Source organism: Heptranchias perlo, chromosome 6, assembly GCF_035084215.1.
Source record: "Heptranchias perlo isolate sHepPer1 chromosome 6, sHepPer1.hap1, whole genome shotgun sequence".
NCBI lineage: Eukaryota > Metazoa > Chordata > Chondrichthyes > Hexanchiformes > Hexanchidae > Heptranchias > Heptranchias perlo.
In genome coordinates, this window is record NC_090330.1 from 23,334,774 (window position 1) to 23,357,960 (window position 23,187).

Consider the following 23,187-nt stretch of genomic DNA (forward strand, 5'->3'; position numbering starts at 1 on the left):
GGATTAATACGATTAGTATTACAACACTGAAATGGTGCAGTTCACTTTTTGCAGCACTTCAATATTCTGCACCTCCTGCTCTGGCCCATCCCTTTATATTAACTGTAGACAAAACAGTATTATTGCTGACCAGAATCTTTATCTTGTACAAATTAAACAACTTTGATTAACTGGTATGTTCACGAACCGGACGTTGATGTGATGAGCCGGCCAAGGTACGTGTATTTTCAACCCGTTAACAGTTTCTCTGGGGAGAATTAAGCGAGTGTGTGACTGGTGTGAAGGATGAATTTAAATGAGGGACGGGCCAATGCAAATCACAGTTAACAGCAGAAACCGGCAGCTGCAGCCTCGTCTCCCCCTCTCTAACACACATACACATCACACACACAGAATAGACATTGAGAGGTCCGGAGACACAACAAAGGCATTCAGCATCTCTCCCTCTGCTTCTTCCATCCACACCAAAAAAAAACATTAGGAAGAAAATCTCCTGGAAATAAAAGCGTCTCGGGATCCACGTTCACCTACAGATATTGGTATGTATTATATTACATTTCGTGCAATCTAATCCACTTTAGAGCAGTGGGTGTAAACAAGACCAAATGATATCATCAAAGGTGCATTGCTCAATAAATATTTTTCTAATTGACGATTTTGAAATGAACGTTATCATTTTTCATATTTGATGCTGACAGGGCTGGATTGAGTTACGTGTGGGCTTTTAATAGTGATTTCCCTTTGTTGCAAACCAACCTCGGTTTGGTGGACTAGAAATAAGTTCTAAAGCGGAATTTATTTGTCTTTTTAAAAAAAAAATTATAGATCAACTCAACATGGATAGAGATTTAGAGTTTGAACATTTTGATGAACGAGACAAGGGAATGAGATACGGCAGAGCGTCCCGGCTGAACGGCTTACCCAGCCCCACACACAGCGCCCACTGCAGCTTCTATCGGACCCGCACCCTGCAGGCTCTCAGCTCGGAGAAAAAAGCCAAGAAAGTACGTTTTTACCGCAACGGGGACCGCTACTTTAAGGGCATCGTGTATGCAGTGTCCCAGGACCGTTTCCGCTCCTTCGAGGCGCTGCTGGCCGACCTGACCCGGACTCTCTCCGATAACGTCAATCTGCCCCAGGGAGTCAGGGTCCTCTACAGCATTGATGGCTTCAGGAAAATCAACAGTCTCGAAGAGCTAGTGGCAGGTGTGTATTGAAATCAAACCAAACAATAACAACCCCCAAAAAATGGACATTTAGTGCGTTTATAAAGCCCGTGCCATCGGTGGCTACACTGGGCTGCAGAGTAGCATCTACAAGCAGCTGGTGTGAATGAGCAGGTGGATATTTCAGGATAGGATGTGCCGCACCCCCTTCAAACAAAAAAGGCAAAAGTCCTCCACACTCAACTTAAAAAAAAATAACCGATTCTTGTGACTTCTTAAACTGATGTGAATTAAAACAGTAAAATGTCTTGTTGAAAAACGCCAAATAGGATTTGTTTCACTTTTTTGAATTAGACCAAATGGAAATGGTCCTTTTCTATAAACCATTCTTGGGAGGGAGAGAGAGAAAAACGCCAACATTCATTATGATCATGAAATGGCTTACAATTCAAATTCCTATGTTTCTCAGCACAGGGACGTTTCTTGTCTGTAGGTTCCCCAAAAACAAGTAACTTCTCTACGAGCTGGAGGAAGAAGTCAGTGGAAACTCCATCATATGCACAATCAGCCTTTTGTTATAATTAAGGAAATTTAATGATAATTTCTAAATCTTCACACCAAGATTTATTTCCTATTGCGAGTTCACCTCAGAAAATAGAGGGGTGAACTGTTGCTAAATTAAGTATTTGAATGGCTGATATGGTATTTATCCGTAGAGAATATTAAAAACCCCCCAATTGATATTGTTATGATCAAAACAGTAACGTAAGAACATTGTCATTTTGACTGAATGTTTAAAAGACTGAAAACATCATAAACTAGAAAACAGCACAAGGGGGCCATTTCAGTACAGTCCTTTTAAACTGCGGTGATTATAACTAAATTAAGGGAGATGCAACATATGTTATCTGCCGGCGATGTGATTTTCGCAGCTCCCATTGGTAGCTATATATATATATATATAGAGACAGAGAAAATAATACACATTATATATATACTTTTGATTCTATAGAAGGGTTGTTGGTAAATAAAATTAAGATTATATAGGAGAGATAGGGATGTACGGAATATCTGCAATGACACACACAAAGAGGATATCTGGGTGGAGTCAGCCTGCATCCTTTAATCCTTTTGAAAGGTGTTTGTGGCCACAATTTTCATTTCTTATTGTGATGAACCAAATTCACCAAATTGAAAACATATTTGCAATAGTCATAATTGAATTAGATGGTTAATTGCTGGTGACATTATATTGAGAGTACAACTAATTGTCGAGATGTATAACACAAGAGCGACTGCTCTGCAAGTGGCGCCTGTCACCCAGACACACTCCACACCCCCATACTCCTGCTTTGCTTTGCTAAAGATTCATATTTCAGTGAATTCATTTTAGGTAAATCATCTGCCAAGCTATTTTTTAAATTATAGAATATCGCCATTTTGAATCATTGGCTTTCAATTTCTAATGATGACGGAGCAATTGAGTGGTAACAATTTAAAGGGCCTTAACGGTTTAACCGAAAGATACTTGTATAAAAGATTCATTTTTGGAAATGGATATTTCCTTTTACTTAGATCAGTAAAAGCGTGTGTCTATATATATATATATAATATATGTATAAATGCTACATATAACTGTTCAACCCTAAATGCAGAGGATCCATCTCAGCGCCTTACCTTTAACCCGGACTCTGAATATTAGTACACCGGGGGATGCGGTTGCTATGGGCGACTGTTGGTGCTGTGCTGCGGTAAAAGTGATTTAGTAACGAAAGCTTATCGATGAATAAATATCCATCACAAAACGAGAGATGACCATCCCGAGCTCCCGCCCTATAGTGATCGGAAAGTATGTATGTCAAATCACCCCGACAGAACACTCGTAACCAAGGAAATTCGCGCCATTTTGGTTTTAGTTGGGGTCTCGGTTCCCCCCTTGGTCCTCGGGGAAATGCAAAGCGAAGATTGTTTTTTTTTGTTGAGATGTCATTTTTTATTTTAAAAACCGGAGTGCATCTAATTGTATAATATCGAATAACCAACGAAAACGTTTAATCCACTGGGTTGTGGTGGTATGTAGAGAACCTGCGCTTCACTGAGGAGCACTCTTAAGAAAAGGTTGACAGTTAGAAAGTAAATATGAACGAGGAAGCCATTTGCCCAACTTAATTCATTCATCCAAAAAGAGCCTCAAATTCCATTAGTGCAGTATCCAATTGTTTCTTAAAGGATTTTTCTGCATTACTCTATCTGGAAGACCACTGCTTGTGTTGATCATTCTTTGTGTGAACAAGAACATCCTGCTATGGGTCCTAAATTTACTTAAGTGCGCCCTTTGTCCCACTCTAAATTTAAATTAATGTTCTGACTTTACCTTTTCCATTCTATTAACTATTTTAATTACCTTTATAAGATCACTTTTCATATGTTTGGTTTCCAGGCTGAAAAGCCCAAGTTTCTCCAATCTTTTGTTGTAACTCAGATCTTTGAAGTTAGGGATCAGCTGGACAACTCTTCTCTGCGTTGCCTACAGCGCTTGAATGTCTTCCTTGTGTCTTGGCAACCAGAATTGTACAGAGTACTTAAGGTACTGTCCAACCAGAGCACTTTTCAGGGTGCTCACAAATCAGGATGATACTTGGCTGCATAGTTCTATTAGTCTTGTTGATTGCTGCTCTGTATTGGTTGGACAAGTTAGATATTGGGGGTGATTTTAAACCCCAAGAATGGATGGGTTGGGGGCAGGTGGGTGTTGAAAATAGTTGTTTTTTGGGTTGCGACCGCAACCCGGCTTTATTTCTGGGTGTAATGTCGGCACGTAAAAGTACAGGCTTCCCACTGGAAATGCAAAGTCCGAAAATTTCGCGGTCGCGACCCAAAAAACCAACTATTTTCAACTCCCACCTGCCCCCAACCCATCCTTTTTTTTTTATTCGTTCACGGGATGTGGGCGTCGCTGGCAAGGCCAGCATTTATTGCCCATCCCTAATTGCCCTCGAGAAGGTGGTGGTGAGCCGCCTTCTTGAACCGCTGCAGTCCGTGTGGTGACGGTTCTCCCACAGTGCTGTTAGGAAGGGAGTTCCAGGATTTTGACCCAGCGACTATGAAGGAACGGCGATATATTTCCAAGTCGGGATGGTGTGTGACTTGGAGGGGAACGTGCAGGTGGTGTTGTTCCCATGTGCCTGCTGCTCTTGTCCTTCTAGGTGGTAGAGGTCGCGGGTTTGGGAGGTGCTGTCGAAGAAGCCTTGGCGAGTTGCTGCAGTGCATCCTGTGGATGGTACACACTGCAGCCACAGTGCGCCGGTGGTGAAGGGAGTGAATGTTTAGGGTGATGGATGGGGTGCCAATCAAGCGGGCTGCTTTATCTTGGATGGTGTCGAGCTTCTTGAGTGTTGTTGGAGCTGCACTCATCCAGGCAAGTGGAGAGTATTCCATCACACTCCTGACTTGTGCCTTGTAGATGGTGGAAAGGCTTTGGGGAGTCAGGAGGTGAGTCACTCGCCGCAGAACACCCAGCCTCTGACCTGCTCTCGTAGCCACAGTATTTATATGGCTGGTCCAGTTCAGTTTCTGGTCAATGGTGACCCCAAGGATGTTGATGGTGGGGGATTCGGCGATGGTAATGCCGTTGAATGTCAAGGGGAGGTGGTTAGACTTTCTCTTGTTGGAGATGGTCATTGCCTGGCACTTATCTGGCGCGAATGTTACTTGCCACTTATGAGCCCAAGCCTGGATGTTGTCCAGGTCTTGCTGCATGCGGGCTCGGACTGCTTCATTATCTGAGGGGTTGCGAATGGAACTGAACACTGTGCAGTCATCAGCGAACATCCCCATTTCTGACCTTATGATGGAGGGAAGGTCATTGATGAAGCAGCTGAAGATGGTTGGGCCTAGGACACTGCCCTGAGGAACTCCTGCAGCAATGCCCTGGGGCTGAGATGATTGGCCTCCAACAACCACTACCATCTTCCTTTGTGCTAGGTATGACTCCAGCCACTGGAGAGTTTTCCCCCTGATTCCCATTGACTTCAATTTTACTAGGGCTCCTTGGTGCCACACTCGGTCAAATGCTGCCTTGATGTCAAGGGCAGTCACTCTCACCTCACCTCTGGAATTCAGCTCTTTTGTCCATGTTTGGACCAAGGCTGTAATGAGGTCTGGAGCCGAGTGGTCCTGGCGGAACCCAAACTGAGCATCGGTGAGCAGGTTATTGGTGAGTAAGTGCCGCTTGATAGCACTGTCGACGACACCATCCATTCTTGGGGTTTAAAATCACCCTCCCTTGAGTCTACTGAGGCTCCTCTGTCTCTTTTAACTTCATCCTTATCTATTTCAACACCATTCATCACTATTTTCCATCTGATGTATGGTACTAATTACATTTCATTTGCCATTGTTCCTCCCATATACTTGTCTAACACAGTCTGTAATTTCTGAGTGTCTCCTCCAATTTCACTGCCCCTTCTAGTTTGATATCTGCAGATTTGACCAATTTGTTTCGGGTTTCTGATTCCAAGTTATTGATACAAATTAGATACATCAAGCCCTTAAATACATCAGTCCAATCCCCATCCTGATATTACTTCTCTAACTATTACTGTTCTTTCTACCCCTCAGCCAATTTCTTATCCATTCTCAAGCTTTATCGTTAATTCCCATAGCTTTGAGCTTAACTAATAACCTTCAATGTGAAAGTTTGTCAAATGCCTTTCCTTCAAGTAGTAATGAAATAAAAGAGTATTCCTGGGAGAGAAGCAACATTTGAGAGGAACAGCATGAACAACTATTCAAGAAAGGACATTTCTAGTTTAGAGTAGGAGAGAGTACCTAAATCATCCTAAACAAAAGGAAATATAAAGACCATTATCTGTAAATGTTGGAAAAGAGACAAATACTTATACTTGTTAAATTCTCATGGGACCGAGTGTAATGTATCCACGTTTGCTGATGACACAAAGCTAGGTGGGAAAGTAAGCTGTGTGGAAGACACAAAGTCTGCAAAGGGATAGTGACAGATTAAGTGATTGGGCAAGAAGGTGGCAGATGGAGTATAATGTGGGGAAATGTGAGGTTGTTCGCTTTGGTAGGAAAAATAGACAAACTGAATATTTTTTCAATGGTGAGACACTATTAAATGTTGGTGTTCAGAGGCATTTGGGTGTCCTTGTATACGAAACACATAAAGTTAACATGCAGGTACAGCAAACAATTAGGAGGGTAAATGGTAAGTTGGCCTTTATTGCAAGGGGTTTGGAGTATGAGAGTAAGGAAGTCTTGCTGCAATTGTACAGGGCTTTGGTGAGATCACACCTGGAGTACTGTATGCAGTTTTGATCTCCTTATCTAAGAAAGGATATATTTGCTTTAGAGGCGGTGCAACAAAGGTTCACTAGGTTGATTCCTGGAAGATGGGCCTATACTCGCTGGAATTTAGAAGAATGAGAGGTGATCTCATTGAAACATATAAGATTCTAAGGCAGCTTGACAGGGTAGATACTGAGAGGATGTTTCCCCTGGCTGGACAGTATAGTACGAGGGGACATAGTCTCAGGATAAGGGGTCGGATATTTAGGACCGAGATGAGGAGGAGTTTCTTCACTCAGAGGATCATGAATATTTGGAATTCTCTACCACGGAGGCTGTGGATGCTCAGTCGATGAGTATATTCAAAACTGAGATTGATAGATTTTTAGACTCTATGGGGATCGGGTGGGAAAGTGGAGTTGAGTTCGAAGTTCAACCTTAATCTTATTGAATGGTGAAGCAGGCTCGAGAGGCTCTATGGCCTACTCCTGCTCCTATTTCTTATGTTCTTATTTTAATTATGGGAAAGGATGGAAAAGGTGAGTATTATACATTTTCCAGCATAATCTTAAAGTTCTGTTTGCAAATATCCCAAAACTGAGGTATTAGTCTTAATATTTACAACGAACATTGCCAGTTCAGCTAAACATGGTCACATATACAATGTTTTGTGATGTTTGTGGATTTTTTCAGTTTGTAAGGATGTAAATGGTGGTCTCCCCACAGGTCAGTTTTGGGACCATTGATCTTAAATGATTTAGACTTGGGTGTAGGGGGCACAATACTAACAACACAAAGATATGGAGCATGGTTAACTGTGAAGAGGAATGTATGCAATTTCAGAAGGACATAGATAGGTTAGTAGGCTGGGCAGACATGTCAGATTAAATTTATTGTAGCGAAACGTGAGTTGATACATATTGGGAGGAAGAATAAGGAGGAGTATGGAGGAACTATGCACCACATGATTAAAAGGAGCAAAGAGGTTCAGATACACGGGTGGGGAGGGGAAATTTGATTTCCGCTCAAAACGGGCATAAAGTAAGTGGAGCTGGCATCGGGAGGACTGAATCATTTTCGGGTTCAGGCCTCCCGATGCTGGTGGTGAGCTGCGGGTGCCAAATGTTTGCCCTGCTGCAGCTCACCAGTTGCGGGTGGGCTGGAAACCACGTTGAGTTGGGTGGGGGAGCTGATCTATGAGCTGGCTGGGGAGGGGGAGCTGATCTCTGAGCAGGTCGAGCCTTTGCCGGCAGTGGGCCATACTATTTTTGTGGAACCAAGAGTAGTACTCCTGCTCCTCCTGGCCCCCCTCTAATTCTCCCCCTAAAGATTTCTGCGCTTTTTATTGAGTGGTCACCAGTGGTCATTTTAAAGACTGCTGGTTAGGCCACTAACCGCCTGGTACAAATGGACGGAGTATGCATAGTTCAAGATTTGCCCATTTGTACCTGAAAATTGCAAACAGGGTCCTTTAGCCAGCATCGGACCTTGATTTGCCTATTTAAGGGAGCTTTGCACCTGAAACAGGTGCTGCTTGCTCATTTACAGGCCTGCCTGAAAATTGAATCAAGCAGCACTTCAGTGTCAATGGGGCAGTCGAGCTGCCTCCTCTTGCTTTTCAACTGCTGGCAAACCATTTTTCAGGTGAGAAACAAGCAGCTGGTAGTTGAAAATAACCCCTAGAAATCTTTAAAAGAAATAGGAGAAGTTGATAATGCTGTTAATAAATGAGGAATTGAATACAAAAGCAAAAGGGTAATGATAAACCCATACAACTCATCAATTACATCAATTATGCCAAATTTAGAATATTATATTCAGTTTTGGGTGCCATACTTTAGGAAAGCTATCAAGGCCATGGAGAGCTTGCAGAAGAGGTTTACCAAGATGGTACCAAAAATAAGAGGTATTAGTTATGAGGAATGACTGGGGCTCTTTTCATCAAAACAGAGAAATGTTCAAAATTATGAAGAGTTTTAATAGGAAAAATACTTCCACTGGTCAATGAGTCAGTAAACAGAGACTATAAATTTAAGAACATCAATAAAGAATGAAAGTAGAAGTTAGGAAATTTTTTTACGAAGAGTATTAATAGGACATAGAATGCCCTACCAGAAACAGTGACAGAAGCAGAAGACTAATAGCTTTTAAAAAGGCCGGGATGGTGATGGTGAATACGACTATTTCCGACTGTTGTTTGACTAATCCGTGGGACAGCTACTAACATGAGGACCAGTCTCCAAATGTGAGTGAGGAGGGCTTTACAGGGTTCACTGGACTGGGATTGTCCTGATTCGATAGTAGGGGTGGAGAGTTCTCTTTCTGGATAAACAATAGTGAATCAGTTGGGTTTTTATGACAATCTGGCAACTTTGCTCATTTGTCCTAGCCCTTAAATTGCCATGGTGGGGTTTGAACTGATGGCCTCAGGGCTGTTAGGTCAGTACCATAGCCATTACACTAGCATATCCATGTGGATGTCTGATAAGGAAATATCTGGATGCCGTTCACAGTCAAGGCTCACATATGAAGAAACACTACCAGGGTGAGGTTTGAAGGGCTACCAATGTCGGTGAAATCATGCCCCAGCATGGATGAGTACCTTCATGACAGGAGGGGAGCAAATTTTGAGAAAAAGAGAGAAATAGAAGTTTGAAGTTTAAGGGTTGATTAATATCCCTAGGAGTACACTTCATGGTTTATAATAAAAACTACGTTATTTTAATGTAGAAATGCTATCACTACAAATAATTTAAGTTGTATCCCATTAGAGTGAGCAATGTCTGGGCATCTATTGAATTCAATCATTGTCATTCCATAGGGGAAAGTTATGTCTGTGCATCTATTGAATCATTTCGGAAAGTGGACTACACAAAGAATGTAAACCCTAACTGGTCAGTGAATGTCAAGGCAACTGCAGCTGGACGTACGCCAACATCTATCAGTAGTGCCAAAGCAGGTCCTACTGAGACGAAAGAGAGCAAAGACTTCATTCGACCCAAGCTGGTCACCATCATCAGGAGTGGTGTGAAGCCAAGGAAAGCTATTAGGATTCTCCTCAATAAGAAGACCGCACATTCATTTGAGCAGGTTCTTACAGATATCACTGATGCTATCAAGTTGGATTCAGGAGCAGTTAAGCGTTTGTACACACTGGATGGGAAACAGGTATAGTGCTATTGTTTTATACACTAATGCTTTTGAGTAAAGTAAGAGTTATAATGTTAATACTTCAACTAGATATCTGATTAAGTGGAGAGGGGAATGGGATGAAATCAAATGATATATGAAGATGATCCTTGTTATCTGCTTGTTATTAAGAGCATCAAACAAAGTCAGAAGATATTTTCAATTGTTTAAATCAGATGCATGTAGCAAACTAGTAACATTGTAAAATTGTTAACAATGTAGTTTTTATGCTGGACAATAAACAATGCAATCAGTTTAAAGCGTTAGCTAACATTTCACCTGTGGTGAATCTGACTTCTCTTTCACCACCATTTCTGATTTATGTAGAGGCTTTCTGTATGACCCAGCATTTTGGTTTTTGGAGTGTTATCTTTGAATGTTGCAATTTTTGGTTGCTATTGAAAATAATTTTCTAATTTGCTAAAACTTTTGTCTAGCTGTTTCTGATTTGGTATTTCACTGACAAATAGGCGTAAACGTTTAATTTTTTAGACCCAAAAATATATAGGAATGCAGTAGAAGCATACAGATCAGCGTTATCTGGAGCAAAGTTGATTCATCAATAGGGTGATAATATTATGTAAGAGAGAAGATTTAAATGTCTTCAAAGATAATTCTTAATGTGTTTCACTTGACAAAGTAACATTGAAGAATAACAAAGATGGAAAAGTAATACCAGCTCACAAACAAGTATACACAGTTTGTGTGGTTGTACTAATGTTTGCTTGTAAAGATTTGCTGAAACTGGTTTTAGACAAATATGCTATGATAAATATTTTAAAATATTACTGCTATGATAGGAATGAATTAACTTTGTCTATTTATAATATTAGAAGAAAGAAACTATGATATGGTTGGTAGTGAAGTTAATGCTGTTAAGACATCCAGCAACAGCAGTTCTTCCATTATCCTGCTAAGGAAAAATAGAGCCTTTCAGAGTTGATATCTTTACACAGGATAAATCACATTTGGGCATTGGTTACATTACCAATCCAGTGACAATATTTAAAAATCAGACCACCGACTTAAGGTATTTTTCTGAAAACATAAATTTCTACGAGTGCGCTTAACGCTTGTATCAATCTTGAATAATTGGGAAATCTGAACGTCCAGTACCACATGTATATTTTAAGCATAAAAATTGTGGCCACATCTACTGTAGCTGCATCCACTTCCCTTAGAGGGAATCCCTTGGTCGGCTGAAGATTAAAAGGATAACAAATATAGGAGATTGAAGATTACCACTATTCGTGTGTAAATATCCATAGCAAAAAGAACTAAGTTATAAATTAAAACATATAATACCATAATTTTATAATTTGAAGCAGGATGAAGTTTTACATTCATCAGACTGGTAATGGTCAGATCACAATATTAGGCTGGTACTGTTGGGTCTTGTGATTGCATTGCAGGTGGAAGAATGTGCGGCTAACAAATTTCACTGGATGAGTTAATTATCGAATCTCGGGAAAGTAATGCACATGTGTTGTAGTAGGTCTCATCTTCCAAAATGCAAATAGTGGAGGAAATCTACCAGACAATTTTATTATTTTATTAGCTATATCTCAAAAGGTCCCCATAGAAATTGTCATCAGTAAAAGATTCCAAGAAATCATGGTTAGTAGAGATGTCTTGCATTTTAAGAAATGAATGGAAGAATGCTATTTAAATCATCTCTTACCCATGTTGTTCTTGATTCATGTTCATGGTTGAATTTTATGCACTCTTGATACTATGTTTGAAAATACAGTGTTTTGATTGGTTGAAGGGTGTATGTTTGTATTTGATTGAGCTATGTCTTACCTAATTAAGGGTATCCTCCTGAAATACTACAACTTGTAGTGCCGACTAGTCTACTCTCTTCAGCATGTTGGCAGCAATGGCAAGTTATTTCTGTTTGAGAAGGGTCCAAAACTTCAGAAAGCTATAAAGCACCAGAAAACACAAAGTAATGGTTCAAACATTAGTTAAAACTGTGATTGAATAATAATTGTGGACCACTAACTGTACTGTGCCAAGGAATTGAGCTCAACAAAGCAATTGGACATCTCAAATTGTTGTTTCATCCTTCAGGTTGAACTGCATATCCTCAATTCCCAAGAACAGTCATGTACAAGCAGTAATCCATCTTTAAATTAATAGCTGTATTTGGGAATGGAAGAAAATTAATACCATAGAATTTTTTTTAGTAAAGGGAATTGGGTTCATGTTCATTTTAAATAATGTTTGTATTGTACAGTTTAAAAACTAAATTACCTATAAGTAAAGCCAGCTGAATTAGGACAGATTACTGTTGTGTATAAAATTGCATGATGTACTACTTAAACTAATTAAACCACAAGAAAATAATATCCAGTGCTAGAATTTATAATGATGAGAGGTGCATAACATGGAATAACAAAATTCCACATTTTTTGTTCGTGAACATTTTTCCCCACAGATATAATGCGTGGAGGTCATGAGATTTTGTGGTATACCTACCTCAAGGTGACACTGACAGAAATAGTGTTCATATCCTGTGCTATTTTGATAAGCACACAGTAGCAGAGTACCATAACATTCTTGATATCGCTTTTATTGTGTTGAAGATCGTGGTATAAATGGAATTCAATGTTATATTTTACAAAGAATATATAATTTATTTTTCGTGAAGCAACAAATATAATATGCTGATGTTTGAAGTATTAGCTAATTAAGTCATAATGAGATTTCTTTTTAGATTTTGCCAGTGCATAAACATCTTATTTTAAATTAATTTTGGTTTTCTTTTCTCAAAATAACTTTATATTGATTGCATTGTCTAAATGAGTATTCACCCATGATTGTAGGTCACCTTTGGTCTTTTTCTAGATTGCTGTTTAGGCCGCTAACCACCTGGTACAAATAGGCGGAACATGCACAGCACAAGATTTGCTAAATTTGTACCTGAAAGTTGCAAACTGGGATCCTACAACCGGTGTAGGACCCCAGTTTGCTAATTTAAGCAGCTCTGTGCCTGAAACAGTCCGGCGTGCTGCTAGCTCGTTTACAGGCCTGCCTGAAAATTGCATCAGGCGGCACTTAGGTATCAATGGGGCAGCTGCCTGCATCCTATTTTTCAGGCGAGAAACAATGGCTGGCAGGTGAAAATCACCCCCAGAAATCTTTTAAAGAGGGAGGAAAAGTTGAATACGCTGTTCAAATAAATGGGGAATTGAATACAAAAGCAAAGACGTAATGTTAAACCCATACAACACATTCATTATGCCAAATTTAAAATAATATGTCCAGTTTTGGGTGCCGTCATTTAGGAAGGATGTCAAGGTCATGGTGAACTTGTAGAAGAGATTTACTGAGATGATACCAAAAATAAGGGGCTTTAGTTATGAGGAATGATGAGAGAAACTGGGGCTCTTTTCATTAAAACAGAAGATGAAGAGAAGATCTGATAGAGGTTTTCGAAATTATGAAGGGTTTTAATAGGAAAAGAATATTTCCACTGGTCAACTAATCAGTAAAAGAGACTTTAAATGTAAGATCATCAATAAAAGAATGAAGGTAGAAGTTAGGAAATTGTTTTTACAAAGAGGATTGATCGGATATTAAATGCCCTACCAGAAACAGTGACAGAAACAAAATCCTAATAGCTTTTAAAAGGGAAGTGGTTTCATATTTGAAAAACAAAATTTAAATGATATGAGGAAAGGGCAGGGGAATCAATTGAATAAAAACCGTAACTACTTCATTTTTAAAAAAAGGTTAGATAGGGATGGCAGTGCAGGTGGTGTGTTGTAACTGCAGCATTTGGGAGTTTGTAGAGACCAGTGAGATCCCGAGCAACCACATCTATAGTAAGTGTCTGCAACTCGAGGAACGTCAGCTTAGAGTTGTTGGGTTGGAATCCGAGCTGCAGACATTGCAATGCATCTGGGAGGGGGAGACTTACCTGGACACTTTGACCCAGGAGGCAGTCACACCCCTTAGGTTAGGTAGTAGTTTAGATTCGTTCAGTGATCAGGGACAGGAGGATGTGACTGCAAGTCAGGCTGGTATGTGGACCCAGGATGTAGTGATGGAGGAGCCTCAGCCCTTGACTTTGTCCAACAGGTACGAGGTACTTGCTACCTGTGTGGATGGGAACAAGGGCTGCAGGGAGGATAGGCAAACTGACCACGACACCGTGGTACAGGAGGCCATTCAAGTGGGGGGAGTGAGAGGGAATGTGGTAGTGGTAGGGGATAGTATAGTCAGAGGAATAGACAGCCACGACCGAGGGTCCCGAAAGCTGTGTTGCCTGTCCAGTGCAAGGGTTAAGAACATCTCGCGGCTGGAAAAGAACTTGGAGAATGGGGGGGAAGAACCAGTTGTCGTGGTCCATGTAGGAACCAATGACATAGGTAGAACTAAGAATGATGTTCTGCTGAGGCAGTTTGAGGAGCTAGGGTCTAAATTAATAAGCAGAACCTCAAAGGTAATAATCTCAGGATTACTATCTGAGCCACGTGCAAATTGGCATAGGGACAAACAGATCAGAGAATTAAATGTGTGGTGTGGGAGATGGGTTTCAATTCATGGGACACTGGCACCAGTACTGGGGAAAGAAGGAGCTGTTCCGTTGGGACGGGCTCCACTTAAACCAGGCTGGGACCAGCGTTCTGGCGAATTGAGTAGATAGGGCTTTAAATTAAAAAGGGGGGGAGAGAGGGGTCAGGTGAGGGAAAATTTAGAAATATAATGAAAAAAGTTAAGGCAACAGAGCAGAATGTGGCAGGTAGGGACAGAAAGTTTACCAATAATAGTGCATCAGCAGATAAGGTCAAAGCAGGAAAAAATGGTTAAAAAGTCAAAACTAAAGGCTCTTTATCTGAATGCATGGAGCATTCGTGACAAAATAGACAAATTAGTTGTACAAATAGAGATAAATGGGTTTGATCTAATAGCCATTACAGAGTCATGGTTGCAAAGTGACCAAGGCTGGGAACTAAATATTCCAGGGTGCATGACATTTCGAAAAGGCAGGCAGAATGGAAAAGGAGGAGGGTAGCCCTGATAATAAAGGATGACATAAGGACAGTGGTGAGAAAGGATCTTGGCTCGGAAGACCAGGAAGTAGAATAAGTATGGGTGGAAATAAGATATAACAAGGGGCAGAAAACTCTGGTGGAAGTAGTTTATAGACCATAGTAGCTATACCAATGGACAAGGTATTAATCATGAAATAATAGGAGCTTATAACAAAGGTAATGCAGTAATCGTGGGGGACTTTAATCTTCATATAGACTGGGCAAATCAAAGTGGCAATGGTAGTCTGGAGGATGAGGTCATGGAATGCATTTGAGGCAGTTTCCTAGAACAGTACGTCATGGAACCAACCAGGGAACAGGCTATTTTAGAATTTGTATTGTGTAATGAGGCAGGATTAATTAGTAATCTCACTGTAAAGGATCCTCTGGGGAAAAGTGATCATAATATGATAGAATTTCACATTGAGTTTGAGAGTGAAGTACTTAAGTCAGAAACTAGAGTCTTAAACTTAAATAAAGCCAATTACATAGGTATGAAGGGCGAGCTGGCCAAGGAAGATTGGGAAATTAGATTAAAAAGTATGATGGTTGATAAACAATGGCAAGCATGTAAATACATATTTCAGTATTCTCAACGAATACACATTCCATTGAGAAATAAAAACTCCATGGGAAAAGTGATCCATTCATGGCTAACTAAAGAAGTTAAGATTAAGAAGGGTATTAGATTAAAAGAAGAGGCCTATAATATTACCAAGAAGGGTAGTAAGCCTGAGGATTGGGAGAGTTTCAGAAACCAGCAAAGGACAACCAAAAAATTGATAAAAAGGGAGAAAATAGAATATGGAAGTAAACGAGCAAGAAATATGAAAACTCATTGTAAGAGCTTCTACAAGTATGTAAAAAGGAAGAAAGTAAAAGTAAACATTGGTCCTTTAGAGGCTGAGACAGGAGAAATTATAATGGGGAATCAGGAAATGGCAGATGCATTAAACCAATAGTTTATATCTGTCTTCACAATGGAAAACACACAAAAAGCATACCAGAAATAGTGGGGAACCAAGGGGCTAATGAAAGTGAGGAACTTAAAGTAATTAATATCAGTAGAGGAAAAAGTACTTGAGAAATTAATGGGACTAAAAGCTGATAAATCCCCTGGACCTAATGGGCTACATCTAAGGGTTCTAAAAGAGGTGGCTGCAGAGATTGTGGATACATTGGTTATGATCTTCCAAAATTCTCTAGATTCTAGAACAGTCCCAGTGGATTGGAAGGTAGCAAATGTAACTCCGCTATTCAAGAAAGGAGGGAGAGAGAAAACAGGGAATTACATGCCAGTTAGCCTGACATCAATGGTTGGGAAAATGCTGGAATCCATAATTAAGGAAGTGGTAGCAGGGCACTTAGAACATCATAATATGATTAGGCAGAGTCTACATGGTTTTATGAAAGGGAAATAGTGTTTGACAAATTTATTAGAATTTTTTGAGGATGTAACTAGCAGGGGAACCAGTGGATGTAGTATATTTGGATTTTCAAAAGGCATTCGATAAGGTGCCACATAAAAGGTTATTATGCAAGATATGGGGATGGGGGTAACATATTAGCATGGATAGAGGATTGGTTAACGGACAGAAAACAGAGAGTAGGATTAAACGATCATCTTCAGTTTGGCAGGCTGAAACAAGTGGGGTGCTACAAGGTTCGGTGCTTGGGTCTCAGCTATTTACAACCTATATTAGATGAAGGGACCGAGTGTAATGTATTCAAGTTTGCTGACGATACAAAGCTAGGTGGGAAAGTAAGCTGTGAAGAGGACACAGAGCCTGCAAAGGGATATAGACAGGTTAAGTGAGTGGGCAAGAAGGTAGCAGATGGAGTATAATGTGGGGAAATGTGAGGTTATTCCCTTTGGTATGAAGAATAGAAAAAGAGTATTTTTTAAATGGTGAGAAAGTAGTAAGTGTTGGTGTTCAGAGAGACTTGGGTGTCCTTATACAAGAAACACAAAAAGTTAGCATGTAGGTACAGTAAGCAATTAGGAAAACAAATGGCATGTTGGCCTTTATTGCAAGGGGGTTGGAGAACAAGAGTAAAGAAGTCTTACTACAATTGTACAGGGCTGTGGAGTACTGTGTACAACTTTGGTCTCGTTATCTAAGGAAGGATATACTTGCCTTTAGAGGCGGTGCAACGAAGGTTCACTAGATTAATTCCTGGGATGAGAGGGTTGTCTTTTGAGGAGAGGTTGAGTAGAATGGGCCTATACTCTCTGGAGATTAGAAGAATGAGAGGTGATCTCTTTGAAACATAAGATTATGAGGGGGCTTGACAGGGTAGATGCTGAGAGGTTGTTTTCCCTGGCTGGAGAGTCTAGAACTAGGGCGCATAGTCACAGGTTAAGACTGAGATAAGGAGGAATTTCTTCACGCAGAGGGTTGTGAATCTTTGGAATTCTCTACCCCAGTGGGCTGTGGATGCTCAGTTGTTGAGTATATTCAAGGCTGAGATAGATAGATTTTTGGACCCTAGGGGAATCAAGGGATATGGGGCTCGGGCAGGAAAGCGGAGTTGAGGTCGAAGATCAGCCATGATCTGATTGAATGGCGGAGCAGGCTCGAGGGGTCGTATGGCCTACTCCTGCTCCTATTTCTTATGTTCTAATGGAACTAAGAGGATAGCTTTTTCAGAGAGCTGTCAAAGGTGTGATGGGCCAAATGGCCTCCTTCTGTGCTGTAAAATTCTTATTGCAATCTCTGAATTTACAGTTTACATCATCAGATCAGCCTATGACAGCTAATTTGATAATTTATTGCTAAAGGCAGCTGGCTTAGGATGTCTAACAGTGTTTATTCATTGCTGGAAAAGTGGCTTTGCACCATTTTTGTATAAATGTTCAGATACTGTAATTAGGATGCATTTACTGTACGCTGAGATCTTTGTTATTAATAACAACTTGCATTGATCCACCACCTTTTAATGTAAAAGAAAAGTACCAAAGTGCTTCACATATGGATAAGGAAAATGGATGCTGAACCAAAGAAGGAGAGATTAGAAGGGGTGATCGAAGCTTCGTAAAGAGGTGGATTTTAAGGGTCATAAAGGAGGAGCGGGAAGTGGAGAGGCAGAAAGGTTCACAGAGGACATTCCAGAGAGTGGGATATGGACAGCTGAAGTAATGACTGCCGATGGTGGGGCGAAGGAGGGAGCTATGCATAAGAGGGTGGAGTAAGAGGAACAGAGTTCAGGGAGGGGAGTTTGTAGGCCTGGAGGAGGTTGCAGAGATAGTAAAGGGCGAGGCCATGAAGGGACTTAAACCCCAGGATGAGAATTTTGAATTAAGTCTTTAAATTATTTCCTTAGAAAACATCTTACTTTGTAAATAATAAAAACTTTCAGGTTGATAATACAGGTGAGAACCAGGCTGAATATAGAAAGTAGCGGAGAAATGAAAAAGGAAATAAGAGGGGCAAAGAGAGACTGAGAATAGACTGGCGGCTAATATAAAAGGGAATCCAAAAGTTTTTTTATAGACATGTAAATAGTAAACGGTTAGTAAGAGGAGGGGTGGGGCCGATTAGGGACCAAAAAGGAGATCTACACATGGAGGCAGAGAGAATGCCTGAGGTACTAAATGAGTATCTGTCTTAACCAAGGAAGAAGATGCTGCCAAAGTCACAGTAAAAGAGGAGGGAGTTGAGATACTGGATGGGCTAAGGGAGGTACTAGAAAGACTGGCTGTGCTTAAAGTCACCTGGTCCGGGATGCATCCAAGGTTGCTGAGAAAAGCAAGGATGGAAATTGCAGAGGTGCTGGCCACAATTCCAATCCTCCTTATATACACGGTTGGTGCCAGAGGACTGGAGAATTGCAAATGTTATATCCTTGTTCAGAAAAGGGTGTAAGGATAAACCCGGAAACTACAGGCCAGTCAGTTTAACCTCGGTGGTGGGGTTTGCTTTTAGAAACGATAATCCGGGACAAAATTAATAGTCACTTCTACAAGTGTAGATTAATAAAGGAAAGCCAGCACGGATTTGTTAAAGGCAAGTCATGTTTAACTAACTTGATTGAGTTTTTTGATGAGGTATCAGAGAGGATTGATGAAGATAATGCGGTTGATGTGTATATGGATTTTTAAAATGCGTTTGATAAAGTGCCACATAATAGGCTTGCAAGCAAAATTGAAGCCCATGGAATAAAAGGGGCAGTAGCAGCATGGATATGATTCTACAGTCATTTGTAGTTATTAATAAAGTGAATGCATCTTTTCGAAATGTTTTGAAAATGTAGAAATAGTTTAATTAAATCTTTTTAGACTTGATTATGAAGAACAATAAAATCACCAGACTAAAGGTTGAGGTGGCTTCAAAAATGTTACTTTACAAAATAATGTGAAGTCATCTACAGTATTGTGTTAACACATGTACACGCAATATCATAGTATGTTACAGCACAGAAGGAGGCCATTCGGCCTATCGTGCCTGTGTTGGCCCTTTGAAAGAGCTAACAAATTAGTCCCATTCCCCTGCTCTTTCCCCATAGCCCTGTAAATTTTTTTCCTTCGAGTATATATCCAATGACCTTTTGAAAGTTATTATTGAATCTGCTTCCATCACCCCTTCAGGCAGTGTATTCCAAATCGTAACTCTCGGCGTAAAATTTTTTTTCCTCATCTTGCCTCTGGTTCTTTTGCCAGTCACCTTAAATCTGCCTCTGGTTACCGACCCTTCTGCCACTACAAACAGTTTCTACTTACTTACTCGTTCAAAATCATTTATGATTTTGAACACCTCTATCAAATCTCCTCTTAACCTTCTCTGCTCTAAGAAGAACGACCCCAGCTTCTCCAGTCTCTCCACATAACTGAAGTCCCTCATCCCTGGTACCATTTGAGTAAATAATTTAATTAAAAGTCTTCATGTCCATGTTATCCTTACTACTTGAGTAAAGGCTTCTTATGTCAATACTTATAATGCAAAGTCCCTACATAAAGCTATTGAATGTACATCAACACTTCAATATAATATGAAACTCCTATCTGCCTGTCATGCTATTGTTGGAGGCCTTTTACCAATTGATGGTGCTGTGGCCAAGTTGCCTAGGGTTGCCCACCATTTTATTGATCAGGTAAAGTTTGTGATAACTTAAAAATATCCATTAAATTTATCATGTGTTTTCACTTAAAATTAGTTTCCTTGGGTGCCTGCTTTTATGTTTAAATTTGTTTCCTTGGATTTCTTTCCTTGGGGTCCACTCTCGAGGTCAGCTGCTGCTTTCCACCCAATTCCTTTCTGCCAGAAGTCACCTTGCCTCACTGACTCAGACTCAGATCATTTGTACAAGCACATTTTTGTAATGGGTCTGTCTCACAAACTAATCACACTAATACCCTGCTGAGGTATCCTCAAATCAGTTTTCGAAGTGTAATTAGAATGCTACATTCTCCACAGGAACAAGTATTTTCCTTTGGTAAACCCACCTATCTTTAATTTATCAGCCCATTGCAAGCAGTCATCCATTATTGTTTAATTAAATCTTCTTTGGACAGTTTAACATTTTTTCTACAGTATTCACTGTAAGATACAGCACAAATACTGAAAAATAATCAATTAGAGTTGCAATTTCAAATGTGACCTTTAATTAGATTATTAGGCAATGAAAGCAAATCCCAATACTCTTGTCTCCTTATTCTTACCCCACAAAATAATTCTCAGGTATTAAATGTTGAATTCACTTTTTACGTTCTTTACTGGATGACTGCTATGCTAAGTCTTATACCTTTAGAGGGGGTGACTAGGCGTGTGGATGAGGGTAACGCAGTGGATGTGGTATACATGGATTTCAGTAAGGCCTTCGATAAAGTCCCCCACAGGAGACTGGTCAAGAAGGTACGAGCCCGTGGAATCCAGGGTGCCTTGGCACTTTGGATACAAAACTGGCTTAGTGGCAGAAGGCAGAGGGTGATGGTCGAAGGTTGTTTTTGTGACTGGAAGCCTGTGGCCAGTGGGGTACCACAGGGATCGGTGCTGGGTCCCTTGCTGTTTGTGGTCTACATTAATGACTTGGATATGAATGTAAAAGGTATGATCAGTAAGTTCGCTGATGATACAAAGATTGGTAGGGTGGTAAATAGCGAGGAGGATAGCCTCAGTCTGCAGGACGATATAGATGGGTTGGTCAGATGGGCGGAACAGTGGCAAATGGAATTTAACCCGGAAAAGTGCGAGGTGATGCACTTTGGAGGGACTAACAAGGCAAGGGAATACACAATGAATGGGAGGACCCTAGGCAAGACAGAGGGTCAGAGGGATCTTGGTGTGCAAGTTCACAGATCCCTGAAGGCGGCGGAACAGGTAGATAAGGTGGTAAAGAAGGCATATGGGATACTTGCCTTTATTAGCCGAGGCATAGAATATAAGAGCAAGGAGGTTATGATGGAGCTGTATAAAACACTGGTTAGGCCACAGCTGGAGTACTGTGTGCAGTTCTGGTCGCCACACTACAGGAAGGATGTGATCACTTTGGAGAGGGTGCAGAGGAGATTCACCAGGATGTTACCAGGGCTGGAGCGCTTCAGCTATGATGAGAGACTGGGAAGATTGGGTTTGTTTTCCTTGGAGCAGAGGAGGCTGAGGGGGGACATGATTGAGGTGTACAAAATTATGAGGGGCACAGATAGGATGGATACTAAGGAGCTTTTTCCCTTCGTTGAGGGTTCTATAACAAGGGGACATAGATTCAAGGTAAAAGGCGGGAGGTTTAGAGGGGATTTGAGAAAGAACTTTTTCACCCAGAGGGTGGTTGGAGTCTGGAACTCACTGCCTGAAAGGGTTGTGGAGGCAGGAACCCTCACAACATTCAAGAAACATTTGGATGAGCACTTGAAATGCCATAGCATACAAGGCTACGGACCAAATGCTGGAATATGGGATTAGAGTAGACAGGGCTGATGGCCGGCGCGGACACGATGGGCCGAAGGGCCTCTATCCGTGCTGTATGACTCTATGACTCTAAGTAGCTTCAAATCCCTCCATGGCCTCGCCCCTCCCTATCTCTGTAACCTCCACCAGCCCTACAACCCTCCGAGATCTCTGTGCTTCTCTAATTCTTGCCTCTTGCGCATCCCCGATTTTAATCGCTCCACCATTGGCAGCCGTGCTTTCGGCTGCTTAAGCCCTAAGCTCTGGAATTCCCTCCCTAAACCACTCCGCCTCTCTACCTCTCTCTCCTCTTTAAGACGCTCCTTTAAAACCTACCTCTTTGACCAAGATTTTGGTCACCTGTCCTGATATCTCCTGATGTGGCTTGGTGTCCAATTTTGCTCGATAATCACTCCTGTGAAGCACCTTGGGACGTTTTACTACATTAAAGGTGCTATATAATTGCAAATTGTTGTTGTTGTTTAGGTCACAACCCCTCCGAGAGGTGTTACTGCTTTGGAATATATTCCACAGTATTGTGTTCTTTGTAAAAATGCAGATTTACCATAACTTGCCATATTTAGTATTATGAGAGTGATATCGGGCCGATTCCTGCAATAGAATAATATTATTTAACCAATAATGACATTGTAGACTGTGATTTGACAAGCATGGATATTGAGATCTATTTAATTGACACAAAAGAATATCATAACTTGTGTATATTGTTATACACGTATATAAGAAAGAAAGACTTGGATTTATATAGCACCTTTCATCACCTCAGGACATCCCAAAGTGCTTTACAGCCAATGAAATACTTTTGAACTGTAGTCTGCGTTGTAATGTAGGAAACACGGCAGCCAATTTGCGCACATGGACCCACAAACAGCAATATGCTAATGACCTGATAATCTGTTTTAGTGATGTTGATGATCTGGATTCTTTTCCCTCAGTCTGGTTCAGCAAACACTGACTCGAACACACCTTCAGAATTAAACAGATCTTTATTTTCCACGGGGCTTTACTCTAGTGCATCGGCAGTGACTCCTACCGGAGTCCGTCGGGTCCAGCAGAGCAAGGCAAAACTACAGTCAAAAGGTTACATTCTTATACAGTTTTTGCAAGAGCACTAACATAACTGACAATCATCAGGGCCAATCATAAGCAGTATTCTGGTAGTCACGCCCCGGTTACATAGTTCAAAACACTTAAAGGTCAAGGTAATCATTAACCTGTTCCAGCTGCACAATGTCCAGTAAACAACTCAACAAGACAATCATCTCCAAACCACAGAATGTTCCAGTTGCACAATGTCCAGTAAACAACTCAACCGGACCCTTGATCTTATCAAGTCACCTGCACTGTTAGGACATAACAGGATACTTTATAATGAATGAAGCACATTGTTCTATTGTTCTACTCTCAGCATGTTGCAATACAGTGGTCGTGAGCTATTTAGCAAGGGGTAATGTCAGCATTCTTTTAGGGTCCCTAAGCCTAAGGATTCTCAATGTTGGTTGAGGGAAAATATTGGCCAGGACACTGGGGAGATCTCTTCTTCGATATAATGCCATGGGATCTTTTACATCCATCTGA

The 23,187-nt window shown here is 40.8% G+C and overlaps 1 protein-coding gene across 2 annotated transcripts in view; it reads left to right on the forward strand.

The window, feature by feature from the left end:
- The first annotated feature begins 369 nt into the window (after positions 1-369).
- dclk1a (doublecortin-like kinase 1a) overlaps positions 370-23,187 on the forward strand; it is a 293,560-nt gene continuing 270,742 nt past the window's right edge. For both annotated transcript variants that reach the window (XM_067985937.1, XM_067985938.1), the window contains exons 1-3: positions 370-539; positions 826-1,206; positions 9,295-9,641. In XM_067985937.1, the coding sequence (XP_067842038.1) occupies positions 837-1,206; positions 9,295-9,641 (717 nt within the window). In that variant the 5' untranslated portion in view covers positions 370-539; positions 826-836. The remainder of the gene's footprint in view (positions 540-825; positions 1,207-9,294; positions 9,642-23,187) is intronic.